We start from the raw sequence: 16,789 nt of genomic DNA, 5'->3' as shown, positions 1-16,789 counted from the left end.
GCATGACACACTTATCTTTAATCTCCTCACCTGATTGCCACCACACATGCTTGAGACCAACTCGAGGTCTTTTAAAACGCTGGATGATCTTGGCCCCTGTGCTGCAGCTCAGTTTCAGGGTGTTGGCAATCTTCTGGTAACCTTGGCCATTTTCATGTAGCGCAACAATTCGTCTATTAAGATCCTCAGAGAGTTCTTTGCCATGAGGTGCCATGTTGGAACTTTCAGTGACCAGTATGAGAGAGTGTGAGAGCTGTACTACAAAACTGAACACACCTGCTCCCTATGCACACCTGAGACCTAGTAACACTAACGAGTCACATGATATTTTGGAGAGAAAATGACAAGCAGTGCTCAATTTGGACATTTAGGGGGTGTTGTCTCTTAGGGATGTACTTACTTTGGTTGCGGGTTGTTTAGACATTATTGGCTGTATATTTTGTTAATTTGAGGGAAGAATGGATTTACACTGTTATATACAGTACGCTGCACACAGACTACTTTTCATTGTGTCAAAGTGTCATTTTGTCAGTGTTGTCCCATTGAAAAAAAGGTTATAGCTCTATTGCTTAAACAACACTAGTGCACTTCATGACTTCATTGATGGATTAATTTGACTAAAAGTAAACCCATTGTGTCTACTCAACAGGAGTCATGTGATGTGTGGCCAGTGTAGCAGTCATGTGTCTTTATCAGTAGTGCTCCAGTGCTCAGAGTTTTAGCATTTTATTCCGCTGACATAGTCATCACTGTGCAGACAGCACACACACCCACACACACACACTGCTTTACGCCAAGCAGACCTGCTTACTGCACCTCTCCATGCCAAACTAAATCCAACTTTTATATCACTAACAATGACTGAGTTCCAACAAAGGCAAACCGCTGGCAGCCCCCAGACTCTATTTACAATCAGAGCAAGGGTGTCACGCGCTGGCTGGGGGTTTAAAGGCCCGTTTGGCTGTTTCTCATTTGGGCTGCCCAGGCATCATCCCAGTGTACTGTTTCAGCACGGGCTCAGTGCCTACAGAACCTGATAGAACACACCCTAGCCCTGACAGATCACGGTGTATGGCCTTTACCAGCGTTCAGCAAAAACAGTGCAGCGCTAAGCCCCCCAAAACCAGAGGCAGCTGCCTGGCCTGAAGTGAGATAGCTCCGCTAATCACTGGAGCTGTTTCTTATTTTTGGTCTCTGAGGGCTAATAATAGCTCCAGACAGCTTCGATTTCACTGCTGGACTGGATTTGGACTGTTTTCTGATTGTTTCGTGCATTTTTTCCAACTCCTCAGGGAATTTCAGCATTGCTGGGTTGGGCTAGCTGAAGGAGCCTTGTTTGTGTGTGTATGTGTGTGTGCTACAGCAGTGTTTCAGGCCACTATTTGACAAGATCAGGTCCAAGTCAAATTTCTACCCCCGCCCAGCCCCACCCTTTCGCCCTCCCTCCCTACATGGGGCATCCCACGGCTCTCCGTCCAATTGGTTTTCTGACCACCTCCCCTTAGAAAGGCTGTTAGACGGGACTGGGCTGCTCAGAGAGTCGCTGGCTGACAGTAGAGGGCAGAGAGTGAGAGTGTGTCAATGAGGATTTCACTGAGGCTTCTCCAAGCACATTTCAGCTTCAGAGGGAAGTGCTGATTGAGGTAGGTACAAAGTGGTTTTATCTATTACATTATCTTGCTGGGAGCTTCAACTGGATAACATCACAAGTTAATGGCCAGTCCAAATAGAATTTTAATGGACTAACATTTAACTCTTTAAACTGCAAACTTTAACAATTCAGTGTTCGCTTTAATTTAGCCAGTGTCTCAATTAACCTATGAACAATTCAATACCTAGTATGAATTTTGAGTAACTACTATGGATGTGTTAAAAAAAATCTATACTTACCTATACTTGGAACTATAATTTACTCATTATCTTTACTAAGTAATTCAGTTTCCACTATAATATATTCCACTATATCTTCTGTTAAATTCAACATTCACTATGAATTATATGAATCATCCAATTGTCATCCAGTGTCATCCAATTATTCAGAAACTGCTAGGTATTATTTACTATCTACTATGAATTATTCAGAATCCTACGGTGGCCGAGAAAGCCCAGCGCAGTGCAAATTGAAAAGCGCTGCAAAAGCACAAAACACATCCATCAAAATTACAACACAGGCGCAGCAAATAGAAAAACGCGCTGCAAAAAGACAAACGCGCTGCAAAAAGAAAAACGCGCTGCAAATAGAAAAACGCGCTGCAAAAAGAACCACAACACAACGGAAGTGAGTCACAACACAACGGAATTTTCCCGGGGGACCTTAAAAGATGCTGTACCAGCTGTATACAAAGGACAATAAGTGGCAAACAAGCTTCTGAAAAGTAAGTTATGTTTATTACCTGTGATTACCACAGTTGTGTGCATATTATTAAAAGTTCTGCTTCACAAAACGCCTTGTTTGCCACTTATTGTCCTTTGTACACATAGTGAAGTCCGAGACGTTACTGAAGACGCAGCTTAGCTGGTACAGTATCTTTTAAGGTCCCCCGGGAAAATTCTGTTGTGTTGTGACTCACTTCCGTTGTGTTGTGGTTCTATTTGCAGCGCGTTTTTCTATTTGCAGCGCGTTTTTCTATTTGCAGCGCGTTTTTCTATTTGCAGCGTGTTTTTCTATTTGCAGCGTGTTTTTCTATTTGCTGCGCCTGTGTTGTAATTTTGATGGATGTGTTTTGTGCTTTTGCAGCGCTTTTCAATTTGCACTGCGTTGGGCTTTCTCGGCCACCGTAGAATCCACTATGAATTCATCCTAATAATTCAGTGTCAGCAGCTACTATGATTGTTTAATACCCACTATGAATTAGTGGATCTATTAATAGTGTATCTATTATTTAGTCTACTTATTCAGTATTCGCTATAATATTTTTGCATCTGCTATGGATTATGCAATATCCATTAATGCATATTCAATATCCATTATGAATTATTCAGCATTAATTGGTTCGGTTATCCTCCATGAATTATACAATACATATGAATAAGCCAGTTATACACTATAGTGTCCACTATAAACGATTTAGCATTCAGTATAGATTATTCACAATATACTATAAAATTTTCAGTGTCATTCATTTATTAAGCACCTACTATTAATTATCTTCTATCTAATGAGAATTATTTATCATTCATCATGGATTAATAATATTAAGTTAGTGTCTACTGTGAATAATCAGCATCTACTATACACTATGCAGTATCCATCATGACTTATTCAGCATCTAATATGAGTTATGCAATACCCATAATGACTTATTCAGCACCTAAGTTTTCAGTATCCACCGTGACTTATTCAGCATCTACTATGAATTATGCAGTATCCACCATGACTTATACAGCATCTACTATAAATTATGCAGTATCCACCATGACTTATTCAACATCTACTATGAATTAGTCAGTATCCACCATGACTTATTCAGCATCTACTTTGAATTATTCATTATCCATCATGACTTATTCAGCATCTACTATGAATTATTCATTATCCATCATGACTTATTCAGCATCTACTATGAATTATTCATTATCCATCATGACTTATTCAGCATCTACTATGAATTATTCATTATCCACCATGACTTATTCAGCATCTACTATGAATTATTCATTATCCATCATGACTTATTCAGCATCTACTATGAATTATTCATTATCCATCATGACTTATTCAGCATCTACTATGAATTATTCATTATCCATCATGACTTATTCAGCATCTACTATGAATTATTCATTATCCACCATGACTTATTCAGCATCTACTATGAATTATTCATTATCCACCATGACTTATTCAGCATCTACTATGAATTATTCATTATCCATCATGACTTATTCAGCATCTACTATGAATTATTCATTATCCATCATGACTTATTCAGCATCTACTATAAATTATGCAGTATCCACCATGACTTATTCAGCATCTACTATAAATTATGCAGTATCCACCATGACTTATTCAGCATCTACTATAAATTATGCAGTATCCACCATGACTTATACAGCATCTACTATGAATTAGTTAGTATCCACCATGACTTATTCAGCATCTACTATAAATTATGCAGTATCCACCATGACTTATACAGCATCTACTATGAATTATGCAGTATCCACCATGACTTATTCAACATCTACTATGAATTAGTCAGTATCCACCATGACTTATTCAGTATCTACTGTGAATTATTCAGTTTCCATTATGAATTATTCAGCATCTACTATAAATCGTTCAGTTATCCACCATAAATTATACAATACATACAGAAAAATAATTATGTTGCAAGCACTAAACTTAACCCTAACGCATTCTGTCTACCAGGTGGCTTTATATCTAGACCTGCTACATCCAATACAGGACTGTATTAGTAATTTTTCCTGACACCTTTGGTTGTTTATGATGTATGACACTAATGTTCAGTAATGTGACCCCCTTAAATTCTTATTTTGATTAATAAGATTGATAAGAATGAATTATAACATCTGTGAGTGACTGTTAAATGTAAGTGACATAAAACACATTTTGGTATATTATTATCTTACAAAAAGGGAAATTGCACTGTAGGTTATGTAAGCAATTTGAGGTCTGCAGAATGATTTGACTGCAGATTATAACACGCATTCGAGCTGGACTCTGGAGTATGCATGCGTGTGTATTTATGTGCATGTATGAGTGCATGTGTGTGTGCGTTTCTCTATATTGGTTTTACAGAGCGGCGCAGCTGCTGGGTCTGGTCATAAGACCTGAGTGTCAGTGTGAGTTTGGATGCCATAGCTAAGATAGCGCAGTGTGGTGAAATACAACAGAACTCCTTCTGAACACACAGTGAAGCCTCAGCCTGGTTCCCTCAGCTCCACACTTCTCCACCTCACACACTTTTACTAATGGACTCATACTGGTCTTACTGGTGCAGGAGAACGACGTGTTTTAAAATAATCAGATATCAGATTCCCTGCGGAGGCCAAGCCTCTGAGATATGAATAAACAGAGAACATGCTCTGATTACAGAAACATAGCACAACTTACAGAGCTGATGATCTGTTCCCACTGCTGAGAGTTTGGACACACCTAGTCAGAAGGGCTACTACTACTACTACTTCTACTATTCATAATAATAATAATAATAATAATAACAAACATTAGGTAAAAGCAGAAGATTAAACTATACATTAAGATATACACACAAAAATACACACATGAATAATATTGATAATAAAAAATGAATAAATAAATTATGTAATAGTGCTAATTTAAAAATATACATTTGAAATGAACAACATGTAAACATAAATATAAGTTTAATAAATAAATACATAAAATACCAAAAATATGCAAAAAATAAATAAATAAATGTAGTACCAGTAAAAGGTATGGACACTCATTTTCTAATTCAATGTATTTTCTTTTTTTTTTTAATGATTTTTTACATTGTAAATTTAACCTATACAAGAACACATATGTAATTACATACGTAATTGTAGGGTGAATACAGAATAATTTATAGTACAGTACCAGTCAAAAGTTTGAACACAACTAATGTAAAGCTTTTTCTTTGTTGTTTTTTTCTTTTTTACATTGTACATTTAATATTAAAGACTAGATTAAAGTTATACAAGAACACATGCAGAATAATTCTGTAAACAAAAATGTTAAACAATCCAGAATATGTTTTATACTTTAGATTCTTCTACAGTAAGTGTCACATTTATCTTTGAGGACAGATCTGCACACACTTCCAGAGTCACCTGGAATAGTTTTCTCAGCGTCTTGAAGGAGTTTATTGGTTAACCTTGGTTACACTTGTTATCTAGAGCTTGCCAAGCCAGCTAAACCGTCTATGATCGTGAAAATCTAAGCTGGTTAACCAGCTTAACCAGTTTAATGTGGTTAAACTGTTTTGACAGCAGGGATGATAAGAATTTTACTATTTCACAAATTCAAGAATGACATACACCACAGTTAGTTTGGACCCTGCAATGTGATTGGCTGAGAGGCATTCTTTGAATGCCACTATGAACTGATAGTGGCCTTTTGAAACAGCATCCCAACAACTTGTCCTGTCTTCAAGTATCAGTACACCATATTCACCTGTAACCTAGCAACAACCACCAGCCACAACTGGAAAAATTAATAGCTAAGTTCATAAACCTGTCAAAATTAACTTATAGTGGGTCTCCATGTCCTACAGCAGACTATGCTGAACCTACTGCTAATTATTTATCATATACAGTAACAGACCAACTAATTTACTGTTTTTCTTTTTTTTATTTAGTTTATTTTCTACATTGTAGTTTAATATTAAAAAATAACATGAAAACAGTTAAAGGACACATACGGAATTGTGTAGTAAACAGTAAAAAAGTGTTTGCCCTTCACATTAATCCCCTGATCTAAATCTGATGAACTGAGATGGTGATTTAGGGTGATTTAATTGGGATGAGCTGGAGCTTCACAGCATGAAGGAAAAGGAGCAACTATTGTTCAGCACCTCCAGGAACTCCTTCCTTCAAGACGCTGAGAAAACTATTCCAGGCTCTACCTCATAAAGACACTGAGAAAGATAAATTTGCTATTTAGAAGAATCTAAAGTATAAAACATATCCTGGATTGTTTAATACTTTTTGTTCACAGAATAATTCAGGATGTGTTCCTGTATAACTTTAATATAGTCTTCAATATTAAATTTACAAAACAGACATTACACATTAAATGAGGTGTTTCCAAACATTTGACTGGTACTGTACTATGAATTGTTCTGTGTTCAGTATACACTGTGATTTATCTTTGGATAATTCAGTATCTACTATGAAGGGAAATACTATTTAGTATCTTTTTTCTGTATCTATTGTGAATTATTTTAATATTTTATAATAAATAATTCAGCATCTACTATGAATTACTCAGTACTGACTATAAATGCTCTGTTATTATTTACAATATCTACTGTATTAGGATCTACTATAAATTATACACGTTTTGTTATACTATTATTTAGAAATAATACCCACAATAAATAATCTGTTATCCACTGTGAATTAATCAGTGTCTGCTAATAATGTTATAATATCTACTATAAAACTAATTATTCAGTGAAATTAGTGTTTAATTTCTATAATCCTGAGAGTGAGGGACTAAAGTGAGGAGTTTAATAATTTAAATCAAACTCATTCTAGACCCTTTTAAACACAGGATGTGTGTATAGATAAGTGTATGACTGATGGCTTCTGATGCAGTTTAGCCAAATCTGCAGAACCCCCCCAGTGTCCTGTTTACAATAAGGCATTTCCTGTGGGCACCCATGGGAGAGGCTGGGTCATGATGTCACTTCCCCCTGGGCAGAACCGATGTACAATAAATAAATAAACATTGCAAAGTGTGACTATTACAGCTGTAGTAAATATAAAACAAAAAACAACAAAATTATTTTGTCTACATTGTAAATGGATACTGAAGTCATCCAGACTCTGAAGAAACACATAATGAATCATGTAGTAACTTAAACGTGTTAAACAAACCAAAATACTCTGTGAAGCATTTATTAGATGCTCTTATCTGGGGAGCTGTTAACTTGTGGTTTCTAAGGCTGGTATCTCTAAAGAACTTATCCTGTACAACAGAGGGAATTCTAGCTCTTCCTTTCCTTTTCCTGATGAGAGCCAGTTTCATCATAAAGTGTTTATGGTCTTTGCGACTAAACATGAGGATATTCTCAAAGTTCATTTCTTAAAGTACTTTTTTCTTTACTTAGTTGAATAGTTCTTGCCATGATATGGATTAGATCATTACTGAAATATTCACTATTCACTGTAAACTGTAACTCTACCTCTTCACTACTTTACAACCGATGCTCTCAAACACATTAAGAGACAAAAAAATCAAGTAATTAACTCTTGATGAGTTCAGCACAGCTGTTAACTGAAAGCCTGAATTCCAGGTGACTCTAACTCATAAAGCTGACTGAGAAAATCCAGCAGAGATGTGCAAAACTGTCTAATCTAAGCAAGAGGTGCTACTTTAAAGAATCTTAAATATGAAATATTATATAACACTTTTTTGTTAACTAAATAATTTCAGAGGTTTTTAGTTCATAGTTTGAATGCCTTTAGTATTAATCTACACATTTTAATTAATTTCACTTTTTCATTATATATTAATGAACCTCAAATATAATAAAATACATGCAAATATTTTTAAGTGCTTAAAGTGTATAATTGCAAGTACAGAAATACAAAAGCATGATAACAAAAAACGAATACTCCTACTACTGTACTGTCATAATAAGGATAGTATATTTATTTTATTATTTTCTGTGTGTCAGGAGAAGTGTGTGTGTGTGTGTGTGGTACTGAGCTGAAGAGTGTAGATCGTACGACACTCTCAGCCCACTGACTCCACACAGCTCCAAACCTTTTTACAGAATTCCAGTCATGCTGGAGAGCTTTCCCCTCATTGTCTGCTCATAAATACATAATCGACAATAAACAACACTGACCTTTCCTTTGAGCCTGATGTGGGATTGTTCCACTAAAGGCCACACAACGTCCAGCACTGTGCAGTCCTCGGCCACCTAAGTGAAGGACACTTAACACTAGTAAACATTCTGGATCAGTCTAGTGTCTGTAGCTCTATTGTTGTTACCGTTGTTGTGATGATTAATCTGTAATTGATTAGTAAATAATACAATTTAATCCTATTACATATACAGGGATACTGTAAGCAGTATACATTGACACAGTGATGTGTATGTAGTTATACAGTATATATTAATACAGTGTGTGTTTCTTTATATAGTATACAATAATATAGTGTGTAGAATATATAGTATATTAATTGACAAAAAAATAAAATATAACACACCAAAAAGTAGTTGTTGAAATGGAATTAAACATTATCTGTGTGAAAGTATTGATGATATTATAGTATAGCTCTGGAATAAATTAAGAGACCACTTCAGTTTCTGAATCAGTTTCTCTGATTTTGCTATTTATAGGTTTATGTTTGAGTAAAATGAACATTGTTGTTTTTTTCTAAAAACTACAGACAACATTTCTCCAAATTCCAAATAAAAATATGGTATTTTAGAGCATTTATTTGCAGAAAATGAAAAATGTCTGAAATAACAAAAAAAGATACAGAGCTTTCAGACCTCAAACAATGCAAAGAAAACAGTTTTAAGAGTTCAGAAATCAATATTTGGTGGAATAACCCTGGTTTTCAATCACACTTTTCATGAATCTTGGCATGTTCTCCTCCACCAGTCTTACACACTGCTTTTGGATAACTTATGACACTCCTGGTGCAAACATTTGAGCAGTTCAGCTTGGTTTGATGGCTTGATTATGTTCCAGAGGCTTCCAATTTGGTGAAGTCAACGTAACTCATCATTTTTAAGTGGTCTCTTATTTTTTCCAGAGCTGTATATAGCTTACAATATTAGAATGAAAGGGTATATTTTGGGAGATTTATTGGAAAAAAAAACTCTACAATTAAAAAGAGACTTTAAGACCCTGTTGGATAAGATACGTGTTGGCTAGATGTATACAGGTTCAGAATTTCTCATGAATTCATGACTGACGAAAACGTTGGTGGAGATATTCTTGGGAAACCCTTGCTGTATATGGGTGAGCATTATCCTGCTTACAAATTCCATTTGGAAGCCCTGCCATCAAAGGCAACACATGCAGCCACAGAATGACCTGCACAGAATGACCTGCTCCTCAGATCATCACTTCAGCAGTTGGAGCAAATGCAGACCTGAGGCTCTTATAATGAAGCCTCCACACTCAAACCCATCTGTCTTCAGATCCCAAAAGGAACCTGCATTCACCACTAAAGCATACACTGGTACAATATGTGGTAAACAGTCAGGGCCACTTCAAGGCATTTGGGGCCCCAAGTAAAATGGGCCCCACCACATACCATTATATTAATTAATTACTAGTTTTGTTCAGTGCTCTAAAATGCTGCTTGCTGCTGGAAATGTGAGAGCATGGCGGAGCACGGCAGAGCGTGCGGCATTGCTCATCTGTCTTGGTAAAATGTAATAACGTTATAATAAACAATGTCGGATCAAGTGTAGTTCAAACAGCAAAGCAAAGGTATAAAACACACTACAACCATTATTTTTACTGAAATATTATATTGTTATTTGATCAAGATTGAGGCAAAATGCACTGCGCCTCGTCTCTTTTGCAGAATAGAACGCAGCTATAAATATAACCATATAAAAATCAGTTCAGCTAAATAAATTTAAGATGAGTAAGGACATGCAAAGTTAATAAAATATTGTCAAATATAAAGGATAGTTTGACACTTTGATGTGATGTTTTCTATCATTTAAAAGTGAAACTAATGTCAGTTTGTCAGTAGCTTTATTTGTTCAATGATGTTAAAGCTGATGTGCATGGATGCTGCTGAACATGTTCCATTCTGGTTATATTCTATTGTCAGTAACTTGTGGGAGTGCCCCCTTGAGGGGGATTCTGATAACTGTGTGGTTGTACTTTCCTGCATTGACCGTAACAGAATTTAAACAGCCTCTAACACAGTTTATCGTTGCATTTAATTGCATTTAATTGTTGCATTGCAACGGGACTGTATACAGTGTGCCATATACAGAATAAACTGTTACAGTGTGCAGTATACAGTTTAACTGGTGTACTATAGAGTTTACACTGTGAGGTACACACTATGTAAAGCACGCAGCCTGTCGGGTAGCTCCACACTTTTCACTGACTTTAGAAGTGTAGGTGCATTATGCCTGTTTACACACTCGGCGAGTGTGTAAAACTCCGAGAGTGTGTGGCCAGATGTGGGTCAGGGCAGAGTGTGTCTATATTGAGCTCAGATCTGACCTCCAGCATTCCTACTGTCCACTCCACTGCATACAGCATCACATGAGTGCAGCTGCTTCTTTCAGTCAGTCAGAGTGCTGTCGTACACACGCTCACCACTACTGGCGTGCCCTCTGTAAACATACTATAAATGCTGGCGGACTGAGATCATATCGCTATGAAGTGTTTTGCTGATCAGTTTAGCCAGCTCCCCTTCTATATTATAACAATACACTTGTTGAGTGTTAAGTATTGGACAGTAGTATCTTTCAGAAACAGAACCTGAAGTGTAAGTTCACACAAACCTGTAAGAGTTGCTTTCTCAGACAGGGATTAGGCCTTCCTTTTAATGGAAAATGGCCTAAGGAACTAGATCTAATCCTGGTCTGAGAAACTACCCCTTAGATTTTAAGAGGTCCCTGCTGAAAAATTTAGTTTAAGACCAGCTATTGCAGATATATACCTTGATTAACTGGTTTTGACCAGTAAAGTGTTATAGTTTTAATTTTAATTTTGGTCATGCTGGTCAACAGCTTGGTCATGCTGGTAAATTAGTATGGTCAAGCTCAGAGACCACTGAAAAATTATGAGATTCTTTGATTTTACCAAATTAAAAACCTCTGGAATACAATCAAGAGGAAGATGGATGATCAAAAGCCATCAAACCAAACTGAACTACTTGACGTTTGCACCAGGAGTAAAGGCATAATGTTATCCAAAAGCAGTGTGTAAGACTGGTGGAGGAGAACGTGCCAAGATGCATGAAGATGATCATGATTAAAAACCAGGGTTATTTCACCAAATATTGATTTCTGAACTTCCAAAAAAGTCCATTTAGCATCTAGCATGGTTAGATAAATGTCCAGTGTCTTTCACAGTTAGCATTATCAGGTAAAACACCTGCTAGTGTCAGGCGATTCCCATTAGTCTAGTTTCCTTTATGCATTGATCATTTTTACTGCTGGGCTGGTTTGGTTTATTTTCCTGGAAGTTTGATTTGAGGTTAGCATTCAAAATATGGGGCTACTCTATTGCTTCACTGGAATTTGGAAAGCTTGAATAACTTCCCTGCATATTTCACCTGAGGTTCATTTTTCTGATATTCTAAAGTCGCCTGTTTTTTTTCCCCTGAATTTGTTAAATATCATAGACTCAACATAACGACCCTACCTTTTTCTTCTCTGGCTAGTTTCCCTATGTTCTGGCTAGGTATTAGCTTGTTTATGTACATCTGGCTTTTTGGTTAGCTTCTATACTGTTTGATCTTTTGGTTAGCTTCCAAACACAAGCACAGGGCTCTAACTAAGGCTCTTACCACGAAGCCTCCATACTCACACCCGACCGTCTTCAGATCCCAAGCAGAGCCTGCATTCATTACTAAAGACTATAAGTATTCAGTTTGTAACAGTCCAAGTTTCTCAAAGCTTCCTGAGTTTGGGGATTAGCTTTCCTGATATTTGGCTAGTGTGGTTGGGTTAATTTTCCTGTTTTTATCTTCTGGTGAATTATTAAATATAATACCCACAACATAATGTGGATAACTAATCTTTTTATTTTTAGTGAGTTTGGCTAGCTTCACTAGTTTCTGGTTAGTTTGGTACGTTTCTATGTATTTAGTGTTCCTATTATTTGGCGTGTTTGGCCATGGAGTTGCGATTTTAGTTTTCTGGATTTGGCTGGAGGTTAATTTCATGCAGCTTGGTGTCACCTTCTTGAAGATCATAGTCTGAACACAGCAGCAGGCTTAACCTCAGCATACTTTTGAGTTGTTTGGCTAATTTGTGGCTAGTGTCAGTTACAGGTTGTGTAACCGTTCAGTGAGAAACTCATTAAATGACAGCTCTCTGATCCACAATGCTGTTAATGCCAGTAATGTGTTCATACAGGCGGGACGGACACCTGATAGTGTCTAGCAGAGAGAAATGTGAATCATGCAGATAGGGAACACCATCAGAATCCCTGAATGCCCGATAGCAACCTGATCCACGGTGGTCAGCAGGGTGGGGCACTGCATTCTTTGAACCACCACAGACCAAAGCTCAGCATATACGTACGCACACATGCACAGAGAGACATGCTACAATCCAGAGATGTGCTAAGGGTCAGAAAAGTCACAGAAAGAATCTGAAAAGTGTAAAGCAATGCAGCGAATAGCGTCAGTCTCACTAAATCATAAGTCAAACACTCATCGAACAGCCTGACATTTTCATTTGTGTGCAGCTATTATTGTTCAGTGGATATGGTGCTTAAGTGGACCTCAAGATGTCAGGATCATCTAGCTAATCATAGTACCAGAACATTTATTTTCACACTCAGAATGTAATGTTCAGCCGTATGATTGGCTGCATTGCTGTAGTGCTGCTTCTTCGGTCTTCATGTTGACAAGAAACAGCTACAGAACTGGCCTCAAGTCTTGCTCCTGAAGAGGTACAGTGCACTTTATTGCTAAAAAGTAGGCATGGAGACCGCTTCTATAAACATTAGTGAACAAAATGGGTATCAGGCTCTCAGGAGTTCAGTGAACTCCAGCACTGTGAAACCGTGATAGGATGCAACACCTGTGCAACAAGTCCAGTCATTAAATTTCACTACTCACTATTAAATATTCCATGTAGCTTCAGATTAGCTCAAGAACAGTAAAGCCTTGAGCACTTAATGAAATGGAGAGTTTCTATGGCCAAGCAGCTCCATCCAAGCCTTGCATCACCAAATACAATGGAGGCAAGTGGATACTTTTGCCGAAATAGTTAAGTTCCTGCAAACTTTGGACTCAAACCTTATCCACTACATCTAACCCAACTTACTACTGCCTTTAGAAGTCTTTGGGTGTTTTTTAAAATGAGAAGTTACCTTGCAAGAACAAACTTGTGAGCACACAAGCAGGATTCTAGCCTTTGTCAGCAATGTTAGCCTAGCTTCATCTATTGCAATTTAAATAACACATAATTTTTATTTTGATGATAAGACGCGTTAAGGGTTCCACTAAAACTGGTAGAAAGGTGGGCTGGTTCACTGAAAAGCACTATGGTTTCTAGAAGCCCGAATGGAACTGGTTCAAGAACCAAAGTCCTATTGGTGGGAAAGCACTATAAGAATCAAAGAAAGAACCCCTTAAAGCCTGAGGAAGAACCATAAAGAGGTACCAAATTTTCCAAGGAAGAAATATGGAGATGATCCAATACTCAAACAATGAACCTTCCTATAGTTCACACAAAATAACTAAGACTCAAAAGCAGGACTTCACAAAGTTCACAAGGAAAAACCATGATAAGGATCTGAGACTCAAAAGGAGAACCTGCCCAATAGCATTAGGAAGATCTACTAAGAATAACTGAAACAAAAGGAGAAACTTTCTTAAAGCATGAGGGAGAATGACTGAGATAATTTGAGACTCAAAAGAAGAACCTCCATTAGATCACAAGAAGAACTAAAAGGAATTTTGATACTTTTGCCAATATAGTTAAGTTCCTGCAAACTTTGGACTCAAACCTTATCCACTACATTTAACCCAACTTACTACTGCCTTTAGAAGTCTTTGGGTGTTTTTTAAAATGAGAAGTTACCTTGCAAGAACAAACTTGTGAGCACACAAGCAGCATTCTAGCCTTTGTCAGCAATGTTAGCCTAGCTTCATCTATTGCTATTTAAAAAACATATAATTTTTATTTTTATCACCAAACAGTTCCTTTAAGTTCAGAACTGTTGAAGCTTGTATGCAAAAACACACTAAATGTCCAATTGTCCAGTTAGTTATAAAGCATGCTTTTCATCATACAGATGTAAAATTAAACTGAATTAAAGCTGGAAGTTAGCATCTTGTCAATGTTCAACAAAACGGCAACTTTCAGAAAGAAGAAACAATTACTATTTTTATGTTTAAGTCATTTTGGGGCATTTCTATTGGTCCATTCATTATAAAAGTTTGACTTTCACATTATTAAAACACAATAAAAAACACAACAGTATTAATTAAGTCAATTCAGTCCAGTAAATCAGTAAGCTTTATTATACTTTTTCAACCTAAATATAAAATAGGTTATTTAGGTTATTAGGTCAATTTCTATTCCATTTGTTTCTAATTTTAATTAATTGCTTTAATCTCTATTTTCAGACTCAGAGACTGAAGTGGAGGACAGTCATGGTCATCCACAGCCTAAAGGTCCAGCTGTAAGTATCCACCAGCAAAGGAATTACCTTTATACTGTACATTAAATAACAGAATCAGGTGGGCTCAACATTCCTAGTCCTAGTTCTATTACTAGAGAACTTCCACAAATAGCATAATATGTTCTATACATAACTGTTGCCTTCACTAAAGGACCATTGACAATTACATTTTAATGGTGTACTTAAGTACTGATAGCTTCTACAACTGGAATGTTTTTATTTTTATTCCAGCATAGTTTAATGAACACATCTAATCTTGCTTTGTGCTTCTTCAGGTAAAAGATAAAAAGCGGTCCCCTCCTTCGGACAGGTCTCCCTCTGCCCCTCAGCTCAGCCAGCACCACTGCATCTCCCCTGACGAGCAGGACAGTCCAGAAAGAGTTGTGAGTAAAAAGTGCAGTTCAATTATATATTAGTTTCAACCTGGAGAGGAACCAAGACCCAAAAAGAGCATCTGCCTAAGAGCATTAAGAAGGACCACTGAGAAGTACTTAGACTCAAAAGGAGAATCCAAGACTCAGATGAAGATCCTTCTGCGGATCACAAAGAAGAAATGAGAGAAACTGAGACTCAAAATAAGGAACATCTCTACAATCTTGAGGAACAGCTAAGAGCAAATGAGACTTAAATTGAGAATGTAACTAGGTTTCGGAAAAGGACTGAGAGGAACTGATAGAACTTGGGACCGCCACCGCTCTGGTTTGGGAACCTAATTTTGAACCGGTTCACCAGATTTCCACCAAAAAAAGTAGGTTCCAGAACCAGGAACGTTATTCGTACCGGGAACCGAAGAATACTAGGTTCTTCAGCACGAACCGTGACCACTTCTGTTCACCACCACGGTGCAACGTCCTCTGTTGATGACGTATGACACGACACGTTGACAGTTCCACTAAAACTTGTAGAAAGGCAGGCTGGTTTACTGAAAAGCACCACGGTTTTTAGAAGCCCGAACGAAACTGGTTCAAGAACCAAAGTCCTATTGGTGGGAAAGCACTATAAGAGTCAAAGAAAGAACCCCTTAAAGCCTGAGGAAGAACCATAAAGAGGTACCAAGACTCAAAAGGAGAATCTCCCTAAAATTAAAAAGGAAGAAACATGGAGATGATCCAATACTCAAACAATGAACCTTCATAAGTTCCCACAAAAGAACTAAGACTCAAATACAGAACTTGCCAAAGTTCACAAGGAAGAACCATGAAGAGGATCTAAGACTCAAAAGGCCTAATAGCATGAGGATGAACTGCTAAGAAGAACTGAGACATTAAAGGAGAAACTTTCTTAAAGCATGAGGAAGAACAACTGAGAAAACTTGAGACTCAAAAGAAGAACCTCCATTTGATCATAAGAAGAACTGAAAGGAATTTTGATTCAAAATGAGAACCTCCAATAAAAATGGGGCATAAATGCTGAAAGGTGTCAAATAAGAATCAAATAGAGAACCTGCCTAAGTTTATGAGAAAGAATCATGGAGAGGATCTGAGACTCAAAATTATGAACATCTGAGAATATAAAGTTCCACAAGGAAGAACCCATAGGAACTGCCTCCTAGAAAAAAAATTAGAACAACTGCTGAGAGGGCCAAGACTAAACAGAAGAACCTCTCTATACTTATAGGGAAGAACTTAGAGAAACTAAGACTCAGCAGGAGAAACTCCATTTGAGCATAATAAGGATTTAAGGAACTAAACCAAGAGAAATAGAGGGAAACCAAGAGCCAAAGGAGAACCTATCC

The 16,789-nt window shown here is 37.1% G+C and overlaps 1 protein-coding gene across 17 annotated transcripts in view; it reads left to right on the top strand.

Annotated features, from left to right (window-relative positions):
• prx (periaxin) overlaps nucleotides 1-16,789 on the top strand; it is a 39,701-nt gene that overhangs the window by 6,376 nt on the left and 16,536 nt on the right. For all 17 annotated transcript variants that reach the window (XM_049483404.1, XM_049483401.1, XM_049483406.1 and 14 more), the window contains exons 2-3: nucleotides 14,999-15,054; nucleotides 15,330-15,437. In XM_049483404.1, the coding sequence (XP_049339361.1) occupies nucleotides 14,999-15,054; nucleotides 15,330-15,437 (164 nt within the window). The remainder of the gene's footprint in view (nucleotides 1-14,998; nucleotides 15,055-15,329; nucleotides 15,438-16,789) is intronic.

The sequence above is a fragment of the Astyanax mexicanus genome, chromosome 9 (genome assembly GCF_023375975.1).
Source record: "Astyanax mexicanus isolate ESR-SI-001 chromosome 9, AstMex3_surface, whole genome shotgun sequence".
Classification (NCBI taxonomy): domain Eukaryota; kingdom Metazoa; phylum Chordata; class Actinopteri; order Characiformes; family Acestrorhamphidae; genus Astyanax; species Astyanax mexicanus.
The sequence above is the reverse complement of the archived record's forward strand: the minus strand, read 5'-3'. Positions and strand labels throughout refer to the sequence as shown.